This window comes from Orcinus orca, chromosome 15 (assembly GCF_937001465.1).
Source record: "Orcinus orca chromosome 15, mOrcOrc1.1, whole genome shotgun sequence".
NCBI classification, from domain to species: Eukaryota; Metazoa; Chordata; class Mammalia; order Artiodactyla; family Delphinidae; genus Orcinus; species Orcinus orca.
Window position 1 is genome coordinate 47,495,927 of NC_064573.1, and position 17,799 is coordinate 47,513,725.

General features: G+C 37.9%; 1 protein-coding gene across 5 annotated transcripts in view; it reads left to right on the forward strand.

Annotated features, from left to right (window-relative positions):
* Positions 1-351: 351 nt before the first annotated feature.
* SS18 (SS18 subunit of BAF chromatin remodeling complex) overlaps positions 352-17,799 on the forward strand; it is a 76,400-nt gene continuing 58,952 nt past the window's right edge. Inside the window, exons 1-3 of one of the 5 annotated variants that reach the window (XM_004273736.4) lie at positions 352-641; positions 3,510-3,586; positions 12,371-12,455. In XM_004273736.4, the coding sequence (XP_004273784.1) occupies positions 573-641; positions 3,510-3,586; positions 12,371-12,455 (231 nt within the window). In that variant the 5' untranslated portion in view covers positions 352-572. The remainder of the gene's footprint in view (positions 642-3,509; positions 3,587-12,370; positions 12,456-17,799) is intronic. The other 4 variants (XM_004273737.3, XM_033435267.2, XM_049697675.1 and 1 more) reach the window with 4 other exon arrangements.

A 17,799-nucleotide genomic window follows, 5' to 3' on the forward strand; every position in this document is an offset into this window, starting at 1 on the left:
GGGTACCCGGACAGCTCGGGGAGGCCACTTCTTCCCCGGAGGGGGTAAGGATGAAGTTGGAAAAACTAAACGCGGTCTACAGCAGAGCGCCGAAACGGAGGCTGAGGGACGCTCCAGCACGCGGAGCGGGAGGAAAGCGGCCCCGCGCGAAAGGGGCGGGCCGGCTCGGGCGCTCGCATTTCCTGTGACAGGGGCTGCCCTAGCCGCTCCCTCTCCCGCGGCGGCGGGACCATTTCCTGAATCGCTGAAACGGAGGGAGGGCTGGGGCGCGGCCCTACCACAAGCGTAGGGGGCCGGGGGGTGGCGCGGAAGGAAAGGTGGAGGAACGGGAGGGCGATCAAGAGCAGGGAAGTTCTGCCGGGGCTGTGGTTCCAAAGTACCGCGCAGAAACTGGACTAGTACGGGCCAGAGTTCCCCGTCCAGGCTGGGCCGGCCGGCTGCCCGTCGGGCGCTGGAGCATCCCCCCTCCCCGCGCTCTCGACGTGGTTCGGCCCGAGAGACCGGCGTCTTTCCCCCAGTTTGCCGTTCACCCGGAGCGCTTGGGACTTGCCGATAGTGGTGACGGCGGCAACATGTCCGTGGCGTTCGCGGCCCCGAGGCAGCGCGGCAAGGGGGAGATCACTCCCGCTGCGATTCAGAAGGTGAAACCGCGTGGGGTCGGAGATGCCAGGCCCTGCCCGCGTTTGGGAGGGACCCGGGGGCCGGGCCGGGAGTCGGCCGGGCTGGGGGCGGAGGCGGGCCTGCTGGGAGGCGGGTGGGTGTGGGAACCCGAGCCGCGGGCTGCGCCCGAGTGGGTGGCGGAAGGGGGCGAACCAGTTCTCTCGAGGAGTCCCGCGCGCGTTTGGGCTCCTTCCTACAGGCACAAAAGCCCAAGCAACTGGCGCCTGATTTCTCTAGGGATGGGGCGGCGTTCGCGCGGCGGGGCGCGTGCACCCGGCGGTGGCGGCCGCGCGAGGAAGGGCTGTTTTCCGCGGCCCGCGCCCCCCGCGCGTCGCTCCGGAGTTACTTTGGCGTCGCCCCGCCCCGCGCGCCGAGGCGGCTCTGTGCAGACCTCACCTAGGGTCGCCGGGGGCCCGAGGGGAAGCCGGAGCGTTGCTGTCTCCCCGCGCAGAGCTGCAAACTCCGGCCGAGTTGGGGAGCTCTCACCAGAACTTGGGGGACGCGGCAGGGAACCTTAGTCGAGGCTCAGGGGCGGGCGAGGGAGAACCCTCTGGATTTCGGGGTTCTCTCGGAGTCCCTCCTCCCTTCCGGATGCACCCCTTACCTCTACAGCTGTAGCGAATACTCATTGATCGCCTACAGCAGGCGCCGAGGCTGCAGTGGTGAGCATGGTCCTTGCCTTCACGGAGCTTACAGTCGAGTAGTGGAGACAGTCTGATTCTCGTGACCAATTGCAGAAGTAGTGATAAATGCACAGGGAGCTGTGCTGTCGTTGCTGTTACTTGCCAGTTGGGGACACAAAGGTTCTTTATTCTCTACCCCTTGTTGCCTATGAGCAAGGCAGCGTTCTGAGTTTTAGTTAACCGACTTTGAAAAGTTACTTAGAAAATTTTGCAGTTTACCTTAAATATTTAGGTTTTGTTTTATGCACCGGAACAAAGGTGAAAATTGAAGAGAAGTCAACTTCTAGTACCACTCAGGATACCATCCTACGCCCGGTAGATTATGTTAATTGGCTTCTGTTGACTCTCAGGTTCTTTGTAGTGTGGCATTTGACATTTGCCCAACTGTTGCTTTATTTTTATGAACAAACCGGCTTGGCAGTGCCTGAAAATGCAGTGCTTTTCGTGTAGCGTACTGGGCTAAGTCTGCGACCTGGCAAACAGCTTCAAGTACACATAGGCGAAACGTGTCTCTGGAAGGCTTCGCTTTTTATTTTTGGCCTGTAGAAAAGTTCTGAGTTTTTCTTTTTTTTTTTCTGTAAAGAGTTTTTCTTACATACATCTAAAGATATTTATCATGGGTGATTAATTCAGGAGATGCTGATCAGTTAAAGTTTTCATCCTCAGCTGAGGAGAGAAAAAGGATTCCAAATTAAGTGCCTCATTCTATAGTGTGAGGGATTGATGTTAGGTATGAGACAAATATTCTAATGGTGAAGTTTATTAGGTTGAAGAGTCCGAGAAGATAGGTTGTGAAATCGTTAGAGTGGAGATTGTATTAACACATTTTAAAGACAAATTTTTTGGCATCTTATGATTAAGAAGAAAACTACATTTTTTAGAAGGGCATGTTAATATTTTTTTCCAGCGATATGAATCATATGCACAGTATTTTTTTCTGCATATGATTCATATGCAGAAAAGTCATACTGTTCAATGGGTTTTTGTGTTTAGTTAAAAGAATTACATTAACTCAATTAGTGAGAAAGAGTGGTTATGCTATTATACTTCATGCTTTCGTTGAATCCTGGAAGGGTGGGGCAGTTTTAGGAGGAACATCTACTCCTGTCACTTGATAAATCTGAGACCCTGAAATCTTAAGTTGTTTTCACAGGGTAGCAAAGCTGGCACTAAAACTAACTGGCCTTTTAATTGCTACATCAGTGCTTTTTCCTCAGTGCCACTTTGCTTAGATGAATTATTTAACCCTTAAAGCTAGTTTTGCTTTGAATTGTTATGATAGTATGATAAATTGATATGCTTCTTACTTTTAAACTTTTGGTACAACTAAATTATAAGGTAGGCTCATAGAGTCTGCGATAAATATTACAGTACTTACCTAGAAATTATTGTAATTATTGCATATTTGGAGAATCACAAAACCATGCTGTATAAAACTTGGAAACTAGCCAGCTATCTCCTTAAGCCTCCTGAGTTGAAGTTTTCATGAGCTTATTCTGGATAAAGACAGATTTTTTTTTCACTAAGACAAAGCATTACAATGATGCAAAGCCAACTTGGACTCTTAACTTTCAGTCTTTATTGTTTGTTTTTTTTGGCTGTACCCCACGGCTTGGGGGCTCTTAGCTCCCCTGCCAGGGATTGAACCTGTGCTCTCTGCAGTGGAAGCTCAGAGTCCTAACCACTGGACCATCAGGGAATTCCCTCTTAACTTTTAGTCTTAATAAGGCTAAAACTTCTATTTCAGATAGTAGAGGTAATTAAATGTTTAAACAGAAAAGAAACTCCAAATTTTCTGTCCTGAGCTTCAGGTAATAATTCAGAGGGAGAATAATTGAAATAGAAATATTAGGGAATTCCCTGGTGGTCCAATGGTTAAGACTCCATGCTTCCACTGCAGGGGACGCGGGTTCGATCCCTGGTCAGGGAATAAAATCCTGCAAGCCGGGCGGCACTGCCAAAAAAATAAAAAATAAAAAATAAAAAAATGTTGATTAAACATGATAACATTTCAAAGGTATAAAATAAGATCTTTTGTGCTGAGCTGTATACTATGTATAAAAAAACTCCTGTGAATTCAGTTCCTGTAGAGATAAATGTTTCTAGAAATCTGAATTTTTTATTAATTGTTGCACTAGATTTACAATAAACTTTTTCTCATTTCAGATGTTGGATGAAAATAACCATCTTATTCAGTGTATAATGGACTATCAGAATAAAGGAAAGACCTCAGAGTGTTCTCAGTAAGATTGATATGAATTTTTTTGTATTTGTTTTTCTGTGTTCGTTAATTTTTTACTTTTCTTTTTAAGAACAGCTTTATTGAGATGTAATTCACATACCATATAATTCACCTATTTTAAAGTGTACAATTCAGTGGTTTTTAGTATATTCATAGAGTTGTACTATTACTTTAATCAATTTTAGAACATTTTCATCATTCCCAAAAGAAACCGTATCCCATTAGCAGTCACTCCCTGTTCTCACTTCCCAATCCCACACCCCTTGTTAATCACTAATTTGTTTTCTGTTTGTGTAGATTTGCTTATTGTGGACACTTCATATTAGTGGATTCATTCAATACATGGTTTTTTTTGACCGACTTCTTTCCCTTAGCATAGTGTTTTCAAGATTCATCCATGTTGAAGCTTGTATCAGTATTTCCTTCCTTTTTATTGCTGAATAATCTTCCATGGCTATACCACGTTTTATTTATTCATCAGTGATGTTGTTTGGGTTGGTTCCAATTCTTGACTATGATGAATAATGCTGCTGTGAACATTCGTGTGCAATATTTTGTGTGACTTTTCTTGATTTTTTATAAAAAAAATTGTTCTTTGGGATGGAGTGGATATCAGTGTTTTTCTAATACTTCTTATCCTGCATTATAAAATAATGACTTCAAATTTGCATAGTCTGATTTGTGGAAAAGTTAGATCTTCACATTTATAAGGTATTTAGTTACATCCATGTACAGTTGACTCTGAACAACATGGGTTTAAACTACACAGGTGCACTTCCATGTGGATTTTTTTCAGTAAAGATGTACTGCAGTGCTACATGATCTGCGGTTGGTTGAATATGTGGATGCGGAACCATGGATACTGGGGGCAGACTGTAGAGTTATACTCAGATTTTCAACTGCGCCGGGCTCAGTCCCTCCTACCACTGTGTGCAAAGGTCAGCTGTGTGTGGTTGAGAACGCAAAGTTTATGTCTAGTACAGAGTTGATTACCACTCATAAGAACCGAACTTCTTACTCTGAAGTGATGATGTGTCTGAAGTAAACGGTATCCCCAATAGAATCTGGTATAGTGGAACAAATTGAATATTTTATCAAAAGTCTCTAGAACAACACTATCAGTAGGAATATATTGGGAGCCACATAAGTAATTCTACATTTGCTAGTAGGCACATTAAACCAGTAAAAAGAAACATGAAATTAATTTTTATAATATATTTTGTTTAACTTACTATTTCTAAAATAATATCTCTTCAATATGTAATCAGTATAAAAATACTAATGAGTTATTTTGTTCTTTTGTTTCATAATAAGTCTTTGAAATCCATTGTGCATCTTACCCTACTAACATGTCATTTTGTACTAGCCACAAGTTCAGTGTGTCTAGTGGCTACCGTATTGGACAACTCAGCTCTGAATATTTTACTCTCACCATTGTTTTGGGACACATCTATCTTTCCTAGAGATCTCATTGGTCTGCTCTCAGGAAGATTTTTTCGGCAACCCTGGCTCTTTCTCTGTGTGGCTTTCATGCTGTGCTGGTCGCCTGCTGTCATCCGATTAACTCTTTACCTAGTTTTGAGTCCCTCTCCATGACTTTGTCTCTTTCCCCTTTGTTTAAAATTGTTTTTGAATTAAGAAACTTATAAAACATAAAAGTTTGTAGGGATAAAAGTCGCTTTTTTACTTCTCACTCTTATATCTCTCTTCTCTCCACAGAGGTAATTACTTACAATGGTTTAGTACCTATCTTTCAAAACATTTTTCTGTGCATTTACAAATATGTGCTCACATTTATCTAAACACATTTAGACAGGTATTTTAGTTTTCACAGATTAAGGTTTTCTAAATGGAATGGCTGGGTCAAAGACCGTTCTAAATCTCCAAATTACCCTGCAAAGAGATTGTATTGGTTTGCTTTCCACCCACTAGGTTTCAGAGTCCTGGTTTTCAACCATGTCTTCCAGCAACGGATACTGGCCATCTTTTAAAATTTTTTTACACATCTGATTGGTGAAAAGCGGTATCTCTTTCTAAAACCTTTTATTTTTAAATAATTTCACTCTTATAAAAAACTTTCAAAGATAATAGAAGAAATTGCTGTATGCCCTTCACTGAAATGCCTCAAATGTTAACATATTAGTCCACTATGTCATTCACTTCTTCCCCATGTCATTTTTCTGAAATATTTGAGAAAAAAGTTGCAGGCATGATTCTCTCTTATCTTTGTAACATCCATGTGTATTTCATAAAAACAAGCACAAATTCTTAGAGTCTAATTGTTAAAATCAAGAATTCAGGGACTTCCCTGGGGCTTCAGTGATTAAATACTGTTATCATATTTTCAGACCTTTCAAAAATTTTGCCAATTGTCCCGTTAGTGTATTTTTTCAGTTCCATGATCCAGTGTAGGATCAGATGTTATATTTAGGTCTGTGTCTTCAGAATACTTTAATCTGTAACTGTCCTTCAGTTTTTCTGTTATCTTTCGTGATGTTGACATTGTTGAAGAGTACAGACCAGTTGTTGTGTTATATGTCCCTCATTTTGGGTTGACTGGTGTTTCTCCTTGATTAGACTCATGTTATACACTTTTGGCAGGAGTACCACAGACAAGATGTTGCGTCCTTCTCAGTGCATCCTCAGTAACCATGTGATAGCAGTTTGTCCCAATATTCAGGGTAACTTTGGCTACTTTGTTAAGGTGGTGCCTGCCAGGATCTCTACTGTAAAGTTACTATTTCTTCCTTTGTTATTTCTGTGTATGTGTTGGGGAGATACCTTGAGACACACATAACCCTGTTTCTTAGCCTATTTCCACACATTCGTTTTAACATCCACCAGTGATTCTGGACTAAAACAGTTATTACTGTGGCAGTTGCCAAAAGGTGACTGAACCCATCTTTCCTTCTACAGTTATTTGGAATCCTACTGTAAGGAACAAATTTCCCAGCCCCTGTCCCATTCATTCATTCATTGATTTATATCTGAATGAACTTATGGATTCTTACTGTATTCTCTGGGTTTTAATTTGTTAGTCTATTATTTATTTATTTTCTTTTTCAAATTGTCCCAGATGTTGGCCACTGGGAGCCCCTCATGCTGGTTTCTTGACTTGTCTCTATTATTTTTTGAGCATTTAAAAAATTTCTTGTATGACAGAATGTTCCAGGCTCCTCTTGTACTTTTTTCTGCCCCAGTCTGGAATCATTTCTCCAAGCCCTAGTTCTTTTATTGGAGAATAATATTTAGAAATTAAGATCTGGATGCTAGGATATCTTAATTTCTAATCACTTGTACATTTTGCATTTTATGTGACCATTGCCACTTCTTTTATGTATATTTTCTTTGATGAATCTTGTCTGTTTATATGTGAAAATTTCTTTTAAGAAATTACAACTGTGGATAATCATCAGTGGTTAGGAGATCACTACCTCATGTCAGCCATGGAATGATAACAACTGAGAGGCACTGATTAGAATAATTATTTTCACTTACGGCTTTTTTTCTTCTTTTTACTACCTTTATCCAGCTCCTCCTCTTCCCCACCCCCCACCACTGGTAACCACAAATCTGATCTCTTTTTCTGTGAGTTTGTCTGTTTTTGTTATTCTGTTATTCTTTTTGGGGGGCTGCACTGTGCAGCATGTGGGATCTTAGTTTCCTGACCAGGGATCGAACCCATGGCCCCTGCGGTGGAAGCGCTGAGTCTTAACTGCAGGATGGCCAGGGAAGTCCCTGTCCGTTTGTTTTTGAAGTATAACTGACCTACATCGCTATGCTAGTTCCTGGTGCACAACATAGTGATTTGACATATCTATATGTTACAAAATGGTCATCACACCTGTGGCCTTTTAAAATGCCAGGTAAAGCCACGGGCATAGGACTGGTTCAATTTCCTATAGGCCCTAGCAGTATGTGACAGGGATAAGACGTTCAGATGTAGAACCCACTTTTCCAGCTTGTCGGCAAAAGTTTATACTGTCTTATTCTTCATAGTCTTAGCTTTTTTGTGTATGTGATCATTTTCCCCTTCTCTGCCTATTGGCATAGACCTCATTTGCTCACATATATGTATAAATGGGGCTTAAATTGATTTAGGTAGAATCTTAAATTTTGCCCTTTCTGTTGTATTTAATTTCATTCTTAGAGTTCTTCATATACTCTTTCTTTCTCAAGTTGTCAGAATTGGTTTGTGAGTGAAGAAAAAAAATTCTCCTCAACATTAATAAATGTTCTTGTTTCTCACAGGAGAAGTGAAAGGAGAATAAAGAGAAACATCAATGACAGCCATCTGGGAATTGATAGTTCAATTTTATTTATTTATTTATATTTTTGGCTGTGTTGGGTCTTCGTTTCTGTGCGAGGGCTTTCTCTAGTTGCGACGAGTGGGGGTTACTCTTCATTGCGGTGCGCGGGCCTCTCACTGTCGTGGCCTCTCTTGTTGTGGAGCACAGGCTCCAGACACGCAGCCTCAGTAGTCGTGGCTCACGGGCCCAGTTGCTCCGTGGCATGTGGGATCTTCCCAGAACAGGGCTCGAACCCAAGTCGTCTGCATTGGCAGGCAGATTCTCAACCACTGCGCCACCAGGGAAGCCCAAGTTCAACTTTAATTAAACAGTTCCTTAAGATGTGATAACTGCCTGAAGCAGTGTTTTTTTTGTTTTTGTTTTTGTTTTTTTTTTTTTTTGCGGTACGCCGGCCTCTCACTGTTGTGGCCTCTCCCGTTGCGGAGCACAGGCTCCGGACGCGTAGGCTCAGCGGCCATGGCTCACGGGCCCAGCTGCTCCGCGGCATGTGGCATCTTCCCGGACCGGGGCACGAACCCGTGTCCCCTGCATTGACAGACGGCCTCTCAACCACTGCGCCACCAGGGAAGCCCTGAAGCAATGTTTTTTAAAATCAAAAGTAACTTTATTTTTATGAAAGCAGTATAGGCATTGTAGAAAATTAGAAAACACAGATATTTAAAATTTAGAGAACGAACACCATATTCTCACCACCCAAAGATTTTTCACTGGTAACATCTTTGGATATATTACTCTACCCTTATCTACACACACACACACACACGCTCACACTCACACTCACACTCACTCTCATATAAGTCAGTGAATCACCTGTAGAGCTCATATGCCCAGAGCCTCTTCCCTTTAAATTCTGACAACTTATATGTAAGAATATATTATTGCTCTCTTGTGGTGTTTGGTTTGAGCATTTTCTAAATCATCCCATGTATTTGCTTAAATCAGCCCTTATTTTTTGTATTTCAGGGTGAGTGCACCTATTTCAGAGTGTGTTATAAACAGTTCTCAAGTGAAAAATTTTTGTTCATCATAGTGTAAATGAATTTAGTTTTAAATCTCTAGTTAGGAAGTTAACTTTTATTCTATAAATTGTATTTGTGTTGACCTAAAAATACACTGTTCATAGCTTCTAGGTAAAAGTTTCTTTTTCAAAATGAAATCTGACTTTTTTGGATTCATTTTGTAATTATATCAATAAATTTAATGGTGGTTATTTTACTTTATTCGAGGTAATTCATGTAGTGGCTCTTAGTGGAATCTTTGGGAAGTGAACTGCCTCTCATTTAATAGGTTAATAATTAAGGGTATCTGGAAGTATCTGCCAGTATTTATGAGGAAGTTACCATCATGAAATATAAAATGTCGAATATATTTTATATCTTCCCTTTGCTTACATACTGTTTTCTTTTATTAACGTATACGTTTTTAGAAATAATAAGCATATAAAAACTGCTTCAGTGACAAATTAATAGTATTTATAGAATTTAAAAAAAGTTTCTCAGGAAAATGTTTAATATTTGTAGAAGAATCTTAGAATAAGCTTATTTGATGAGTGCTGTAAAAAGAATGCAGTTTTTACAAGAAGAAACCCTACTGAAGTTACAAAACACCATTAAAAACGATCATTTTTACTTACCCCCTTACATTAGGTAAAAAGATTTGGAGCTTTTGGGACAATTGTAGAAATTTGACTGGTTTCTGTGGATTCGATGTAATACTGTATCAGTATTCATTTCCTTGTTATGATGGTTGTATTGTAGTTATATAGGGGAATGTCCTTGTTTTTGGGAAATTGACACTGAAGTGTTAGGAGTAATGGGGTATTATGCCGGTAACTGACTCTCGATGGTTTTGGAAAAAAGTGTGTCGTTGCATGCACGTGTATGTTGGTGTAGGTGTTTAGAGATAGTGTAAGACAGATGTAAGATGCTGACAGTTGGGGAGCGTGGGAGAAAAATATTTGGGAGTTCTTCATACTATTCTTGAAACTGTAAGTTTGAGATTATTTCAAGATTAAAAATTAAGATTTGATAGTTGGGGAAATGTCTTTAAAGTATTTCATAAAAGTTGCTATATTTATAGCTATTTAGAACCACAAGGACTTTAGAGATCTACCCTCACTGCCATTATTTTATTTTATTTTGTTATTATTTTTTAAATAAATTTATTTATTTTTGTCTGCGTTGGGTCTTCGTTGCTGGGCGCGGGCTTTCTTTAGTTGGGGCGAGCAGGGGCTACTCTTCGTTGCAGTGCACGTGCTTCTCATTGCGGTGGCTTCTCTTGTTGTGGAGCACGGGCTCTAGGCACGCAGGCTTCGGTAGTTGTAGTACGCGGACTCAGTAGTTGTGGCTCGCGAGCTCTAGAGTGCAGCTTCAGTAGTTGTGGCACAGGGGCTTAGTTGCTCCACGGCATGTGGGATCTTCCCGGACCAGGGCTCGAACCCGTGTTCCCTGCATTGGCAGCGGATTCTTAGCCACTGTGCCACCAGGGAAGTTCCTGCCATTATTTTATAAATGAGGCCTCAAGCGTGTGGCAGATTAAATAGTATTTTAACACTGGCTTACCGAGGACCAATAAGCATGACTAGAATTTTCTTAAAGGGTCATGAGTAAGCCATAGTCTCTGAGTAAAGTTGTTATTTTTATTTTTGATAGGGCAGTCAGCAAATCTCATATCTGAGTACATGTGATAGAGCCATACTAATATTCAGAAGAAAAGAAAAACTTGGAAGAGCAGCCTTTGAAATGGGTTACATGTTCTAATGGCTGGTTGGTTTTTTAAAAATGGCAAGATTGTAGAATCCTGTATCTTAAATTCCATTCAAGATGTCTATGGAATAATGAAGTAGTTCCAGCTAGTGGTGCCTGTTAGTGCTGTTCGAAGAATTTCAATGACATAATTAACCATTATGAATAATTCAGTGCAAAATAATAATTCTTGGTCCTTGTTTGTTTAAGGATCCCTATAACAATATATCATGTCTGATTGAGCAACATAGTGTATATGTGAGGAGGAGCATTAAGAACTTAGACTTGTTTTTAAACAACAACAAAAAAGCAAAAACAAAGAAACAGGGAAACCTTGGGAAGTGTTGGATATATCTGTTACCTCCATGGTGGTGATGTTTTCACTGGTGTTCGTGTATGTCCAAACTCATCAAATTGTACACATTAAATACGTGAAGTTCTTTATATATATCAGTTATATCTCAATAAATTTATAAAAAAACAAGCAAACTACAAAAGTATGATCTTGTTGGTGAAGAAACTTTAAGTTCAGTGAGAAATAAGTTTTATCCTCCCTAATAAGAAAACAGTAGTGAAACCAGTTTTTCCAGCAGGATATAAATAATGCAGCGAAGAATTTACTAGGATTCCTCTTAACGGTGTCTGTCTTAGAAAATTACTTCATTTGGGATCCATATTAGAAGACTCTATTTAGCTGAATAAAGTTCTTTTGACTTATTTTCATTATTTTAATTTGTATAGTATTTATTAGTAAATGAAATTCTAAAAGCTTAATTTGATGCACGTTTTACGTTTGTATTATTTTGTGGGTTTACCAGCACTAGTAATTGGATCACTACTAATTTCAATCTGGTTTCATCTGAGTTAATTTTTTAAATTATGAAGAGTGGCTTAGCAAAACTAATTCATAGGTAAGTAAGATCACAATAAACATGTTTAACCACTTGACTCTGATAATGAGAATTTGCTTTATTTTTTAAAGTTAATTTGCAGTGTTGTTGGTGTTGGTGTCCTATTATTTCCTCCATCCCGGTGCTTTAGCATATAACTTTTTTCTTTTTTTTGTCATTGGAGATGCCTCTTTATTGTCCTCTCTATACGTCCTGATAGATGGGCAGCATAACCACGGCAGGCATAGATTGTTGGTCACTGCTGCAGGAATGAGAAGGGAAAAAATGTGTGGTTTCCACCTCCTTTCTGACATTTTAGCAGAGCGTGTTGACTGTACTTGGCTTTGAGGTTTTTGGCAACACGAAAATGGCAGAGGGAAGGGAATAAGCATATCAGTTTTGTTGATTCCTTCATTCTAGATCTCTTTGCATATGTTATATGTGTGGAGCCAGTACCTGTCTCAGTTATTCCATTTACTACGCTGTATAATCTTGTACAAGTTATTAACCTTTCTAAACCTCAATTTCTTCATCTGTGAAATGGAGAAAATAAGAATCTTCACTTCATAGTGTTGGTTTGAGGATTAAATCGGATGTTTAAGTATGTAAAACAACTATAGCAATATCTAGCACATGGTAAGAGCTCCGTGTTTATTATTGTCTTTGAACATACTTATTTGGAATTATTTTGCAGAGGAACTAGGAAAAATTGAAGTGCTGTTGATGTTCAGGTAACAGAAATCGCTCATTAAACTTGAGGAATAAAATGCTGTTTGTATAATATGTAAGCAGATAGGAAGAAAATTATTTTTTAATATTGATATTTGTTTTGTTTTAATAGGTATCAACAGATGCTGCATACAAACTTGGTCTACCTTGCTACAATAGCAGATTCTAATCAAAACATGCAGTCTCTTTTACCAGCAGTAAGTACCTTTAAAATAGTGTGAAGTAGATAATTTTTATAGAGTTCTTTACAGAATAACACATTTTTGTTTGGTGATTCTGAGTTTTGTTTAGCAAATCCTGCCCTCTTCTGAGAACATGAAGATATTCTCCTATATGATCTACAAGCTTTATTATTTTGCCTTCATATTTAATTTGAATTAATTCACCTGGAATTGATTCCCTGACTGAAGAAGTTATATCCATCCATCTATTCACTAACCCACCTATTTATTTATTTATTTATTTAATGTGTAATTGCACAAATTATTTAGGAACAAATCTGTAATATTTTAAAGCAGATCCCCAGCCATCATATATGTAATTTAATATGCATCTCTGGCAGATAAGGACTATTATCCCACACCACAAAATTAACCAGAATCTCTTAATGTCTTATAATACCCAGGATGTTTTCAATTTTCACCAATTATCTAAAAAACTCGAACGTTTTAATGATTGTTTGCCGCAGAATCCAAACAAGGTCCACCTGTTGCATTCGTTGATCTGTGTCTTAAGTTTTTTTTAATCTGTATCAGTTTATATTTTTTATTCTCCATTTATTTGTTGAAGAAACTGGGTCATATATTTTGCAGAACTTCTCACATTTTGGATTTGGCTGATTGTATCCTCGTGGTTCTTTAACGTGTTCCTCCATCTCATCTCTGTTTCCTCTAAACTGATAATTTATAGATTGAGAGGCTCCATTAGAATTAGGTTTAGTTTTATGTTATTTCATTGGTGGCCCCGTGTTTGTGTTGCCTATTGTTATCTCATTAGCAGGGACATATTTTGTTGTCCCGTTTTTAGTGATGTCAGGATTGATCAGTGCACACAGCTAGTACTGGTCTGATCAGTCCATTATAAAGTTCCCCATCTACCTTTCAGTTAGTGGTTTTAGCAGTCATTGGTGCTTGTTGACCAGGTTCGTTGTTTCATTTTAGGATCTAAGAACAATGAGTTTCTAACTTTACAGTTCCTCCTACAATGTACTTCTTTTAAAAAGGAAAATTTCCTTTAATCAAATATTTGGTTATCCTGAAATAGAGAGTTCTATAGGAAAGTCGTGATAAAGGCTTGATTCTATTCCTTTATCAATTTTCGGAATAACCAGTTGGTCTCTAGCAACCTGCAAAAGATGACCAAGGATTTTGTCTTTTTTTAATTATCTGAACTTATACATTTTTATATTTTTAATGTGTTTAAATCCATTGAGTCATTCTTTGTGATACTCAAGTTTTCTCACCTGTGGTCAGTGGGTACCCCTTCATTTGGCTCCTGTGTCCTTCTGACATGATTTCATTATTGTATAGCTTCTTCGCTTCAGAATTTGTGAGAGAGATCAGACTGATTATGTTTTCTGCCCCAGAACTATTCTGCCCCAACTATTTTTCCAATCAGCCTTTTTCCTATGGGAATTGGTATTTAGAAACCACAATTTGGATGTTTGGGGAATTCATTATTACTGAGTTTCCATTTTTTCTTGGCATTTTCAGCAGACAGAGGTAGTAAACACGCTTTTTAAAAAGAAAGAAAATATTAAATTAGTGATATTGCCACTTCAGGAAAAGTTTTTTTACCCAGATTTGATTTTATGTGTTAGTATCTCTTCTGTCTTACTCTAAAAATCTTGATACCTCAATGACATTATTATAGTCACTTGTTTGCTTTATACTACTATATATATAACATAATTTCAATATAACAATACCAAGATTGCTGCTAACAATAATATGCTTGTCCTTAGATATATCTCACTAGGGATATATAATGAATAAATTTAGTTTTGAATCTGAAAGAATGTTAATGTGATTTTTTGCCATGGATTTCATTATCAGCTAGTATGAGCAATAGATTTGATTTCATTTGTTTCCAGGTAGATAATTCTCTCCCAGCATTATCTGTTAGAAAAATAAAACAAAATATCTTTTCTCTATTTTGTCATGCCACTTGATACTATATATCAAGTGTCCATATATGTGCGGGTCTGTGTCTAATCTCTCTATTCTGTTCCATTGGCCAGTTTTTATAAATTCCACTATCTTGTCACAGTTGTCATAGTCCAATAAGTCTTGATGTATGTTAGAGAAGTTCTTTACTTATTCCTTATATTCCTTATTTTTTTCAAGAATATCTTGTGTACTGATCCTTTGCATTTCCATATACACTTAAACATCAGCATGTCCAACGTAATCCGCTTGTGATTTTCATTGAGGTGAACTTGACTATAAATCAATTTGGGGAGAATTGATGTCTCTACAATACTGAGTCTTTCAAATCATGATCATTGCATGTATTTTGATTTATTTAGTCCTTTACTATCTGTCAATAAAGTTTTGTGATTTTCCTGCAAAGGAAATTTACACATCTCTCTCCTGCAGAGAGATTTACACATCTCTCTGGATTTATTGCTAAGTACCTCGTATTTTTGAGGCAATTTGAAATGGAATCGTTGTTTTTTAAGTTTTATTTTGTAACTGTGATTACAGTTTACATAGAAACTCAATTGATTTTGAATCTCACAGCCTTGTTCAACTCTTACTTCTAACAATTTTTCTGTAGATACTTCCAGTTTTCTATATTCACGAACATATTTGTGAATAATGAGTTTTGTTTTTTCTTGCCAATCCTTACACCTTTTATTTCTTTCTCTTGCCTTACTTCTCTGGCTAGGACCTCCAGTACATTCCTGAATAGAAGTGGTGATAGAGGACATCTTAATCTTGTTCCTGATCACAAAGGGAAAGCTTTCACTGTTTGACCATTATGTATGATGCTTGCTGTAGTTTTTTTTGTGGATACCTTTTATCAGATTAAGGAAGTTCCCTTTCGTTTCTGTTGTGCTAATAGTTTATATATTGAATGGATGTTAAATATTATTAAATACTTCTATTACATCTAATGAGGTGATCATAGTTTTTTCTTTAATCTGTTAATGTGGTGAATTACATTGATTTACTTCTCAATGCTCAGTCAGTCTTGGATTTTTGTAATTAACCTACTTTTTCATGACCCACTTGGTCATGGTCTTTTTAAAAAAATTGCTGTATTCAGTTTGTTAAATTTTTGATCAAGATTTTTATGGCTGTTCATGAGTGTCATTGATTTTTAATTTTCTTTTCTTATAATGCCTTTGTCTGTTTTTTATTTTGAGGTTATGCTGGCTTCATAAAATGACCTGCAGAATTTTCCCACTTTTTCTTATCTGGAAGAATTTGCAGAGTATAACCATTTCCTAAATGATTGGTGTAATTCTTTAGAAAAGCCATTTGGATCTGAAATTTTCTTTGTGAGGCTTTTATTTACTGACTCAATTTCTTTATGGTTATAGGACAGTTTATACATTTCTATATCTTATGAGGTAGCTATTTTGGTAAATTGTGCTTTTTAACATTTTATCCAGATTTTCAAATTTATTGACATAAAGTTTGTGAAATAATCTCTTTTTTCTAATTTCTGTGGGATCTGTAGTGATAGTTTATTTTATTCTTAATGTGGTTTATTTGTGTCTCCTTGTTAAAAAATTTTTTTGATCACTGTTGCCACGTATTTATTGTATTTTCTTCTTTTAGTCTTTAAAGCGTCAGTTTTTGACTTTGATCTTACTCTGTTGCAGCATTTCTCAAACTTTTTGTTCACAGAACCCCATTATATTATACTTAAACATTACTGAGTGCTCTGAGGAGTTTCATGTCAGTTATATTCACTGATATTATTGATTATGTTTTACTTATTACACTAATATTCATTTAAAATGAACAACAGTAAACCCATTGCGTGTTAATATAAATAACATTCTTTAAAGGAAAAATAACTGTATCTTTGAAAAAAAATTTAGTGAGTTAAATGACACTTTAATAATTTTGTAAATTTCTTTTAACTGGCTTAATAGGAAACATCTGTATTCTCATATCTACTTCTGGATTCAATCTAGCATATGTTTTGGTTGAAGTAGAAGAAAATCCAGTCCCACACAGATGTGAAATTTGAAAAGGGAAGCATATTTTTAGCCTTTTTAGGTTGTGGATAATCTGTGATAGTATAGCAGATCTCAGCAAGTGTTTTTTAAAGGTTAGTTGCAGTATGGAATCTGAAATTATATCAGTACATTTTTCTTATTCTGGTACATTAAAGTTCATTGGTCTGTTTTGCATTCTGTATGGATCTTTTACTCATGTGTGATTTCATAACATCATGCTTTGGTCATTTGGAAAATAATAAGTTCACTTAGTTATGCACCTTTTCCAAATACTAATATATTTCATTGTATGATACCAAAAAATTGGTGATTTTTTGAAATCACCACCAATCTAATCAGAAAGGTCTCTTAAGTACTAGGATGTTGTCAAGCTCAAGACAGTAAATATAAGTTTGCCAAATTCCCAATTCTTCCTTGAAAAGTCAAATATGATCATTCGCAGAAAATGCCATCAGTTGTTTTCCAGGCTCACGGTGTTCAGTTTTGAGGAAACGTCTGCCAAATACCCAAGCCTGGATAAGTATAATTTGTCTAGATATTGTTCTTTTGTTTTTTTTTTGTGGTACGCGGGCCTCTCACTGCTGTGGCCTCTCCCGTTGCGGAGCACAGGCTCCGGACGCGCAGGCTCAGCGGCCATGGCTCACGGGCCCAGCCGCTCTGCGGCATGTGGGATCTTCCCGGACCGGGGCACGAACCCATGTCCCCTGCATTGGCAGGTGGACTCTCAACCACTGCTCCACCAGGGAAGCCCTAGATATTGTTCTTTTAAGTAAAATTGGTGTTCCATGAAAACAGTGCCTAAATCAGCAAGCAGCACAATCAGAAAGTGTTTTCATTTTACTTTGATGTGCAGCAGATATGTTTATTATTTTCACATTTTGTCACACAGAATATTTAACCGACACGGAGAATTTAATAAATGAATAATTTTTACTGCTTCGTCAAGGACATTCTTAAGTGAAAATGACTTTTTCTTTCTTTAACTGCTAGTCTGGGGCAGTCAATAGTACGATGATTTACAGTAGAGTTTGATACCTTGATATATGCCAAGGCTCTATCAGTGACATCCACTTTTGCTTTTGCACCATGATGTTGTAAATATCAACATAGCCTAAAAGGCAAACATCATCTTAGTATTATTATGGAAATAGTTTTGACCTTTTAGATTCCCTAAAAGAATCTTGAGAAGCAGACTTTGTGACCATTACTCTTTTGTATGTTTTTGGATATGATTAATTTCTGAACTCATCTTTATTATTTCATTTTATTTTCCTTCAGTGTGTTTTGCTGTCCTTTTTCTGAGTTTTAAGATGAATGCCTTCTTCATCAGTTTTAATCCTTCCATA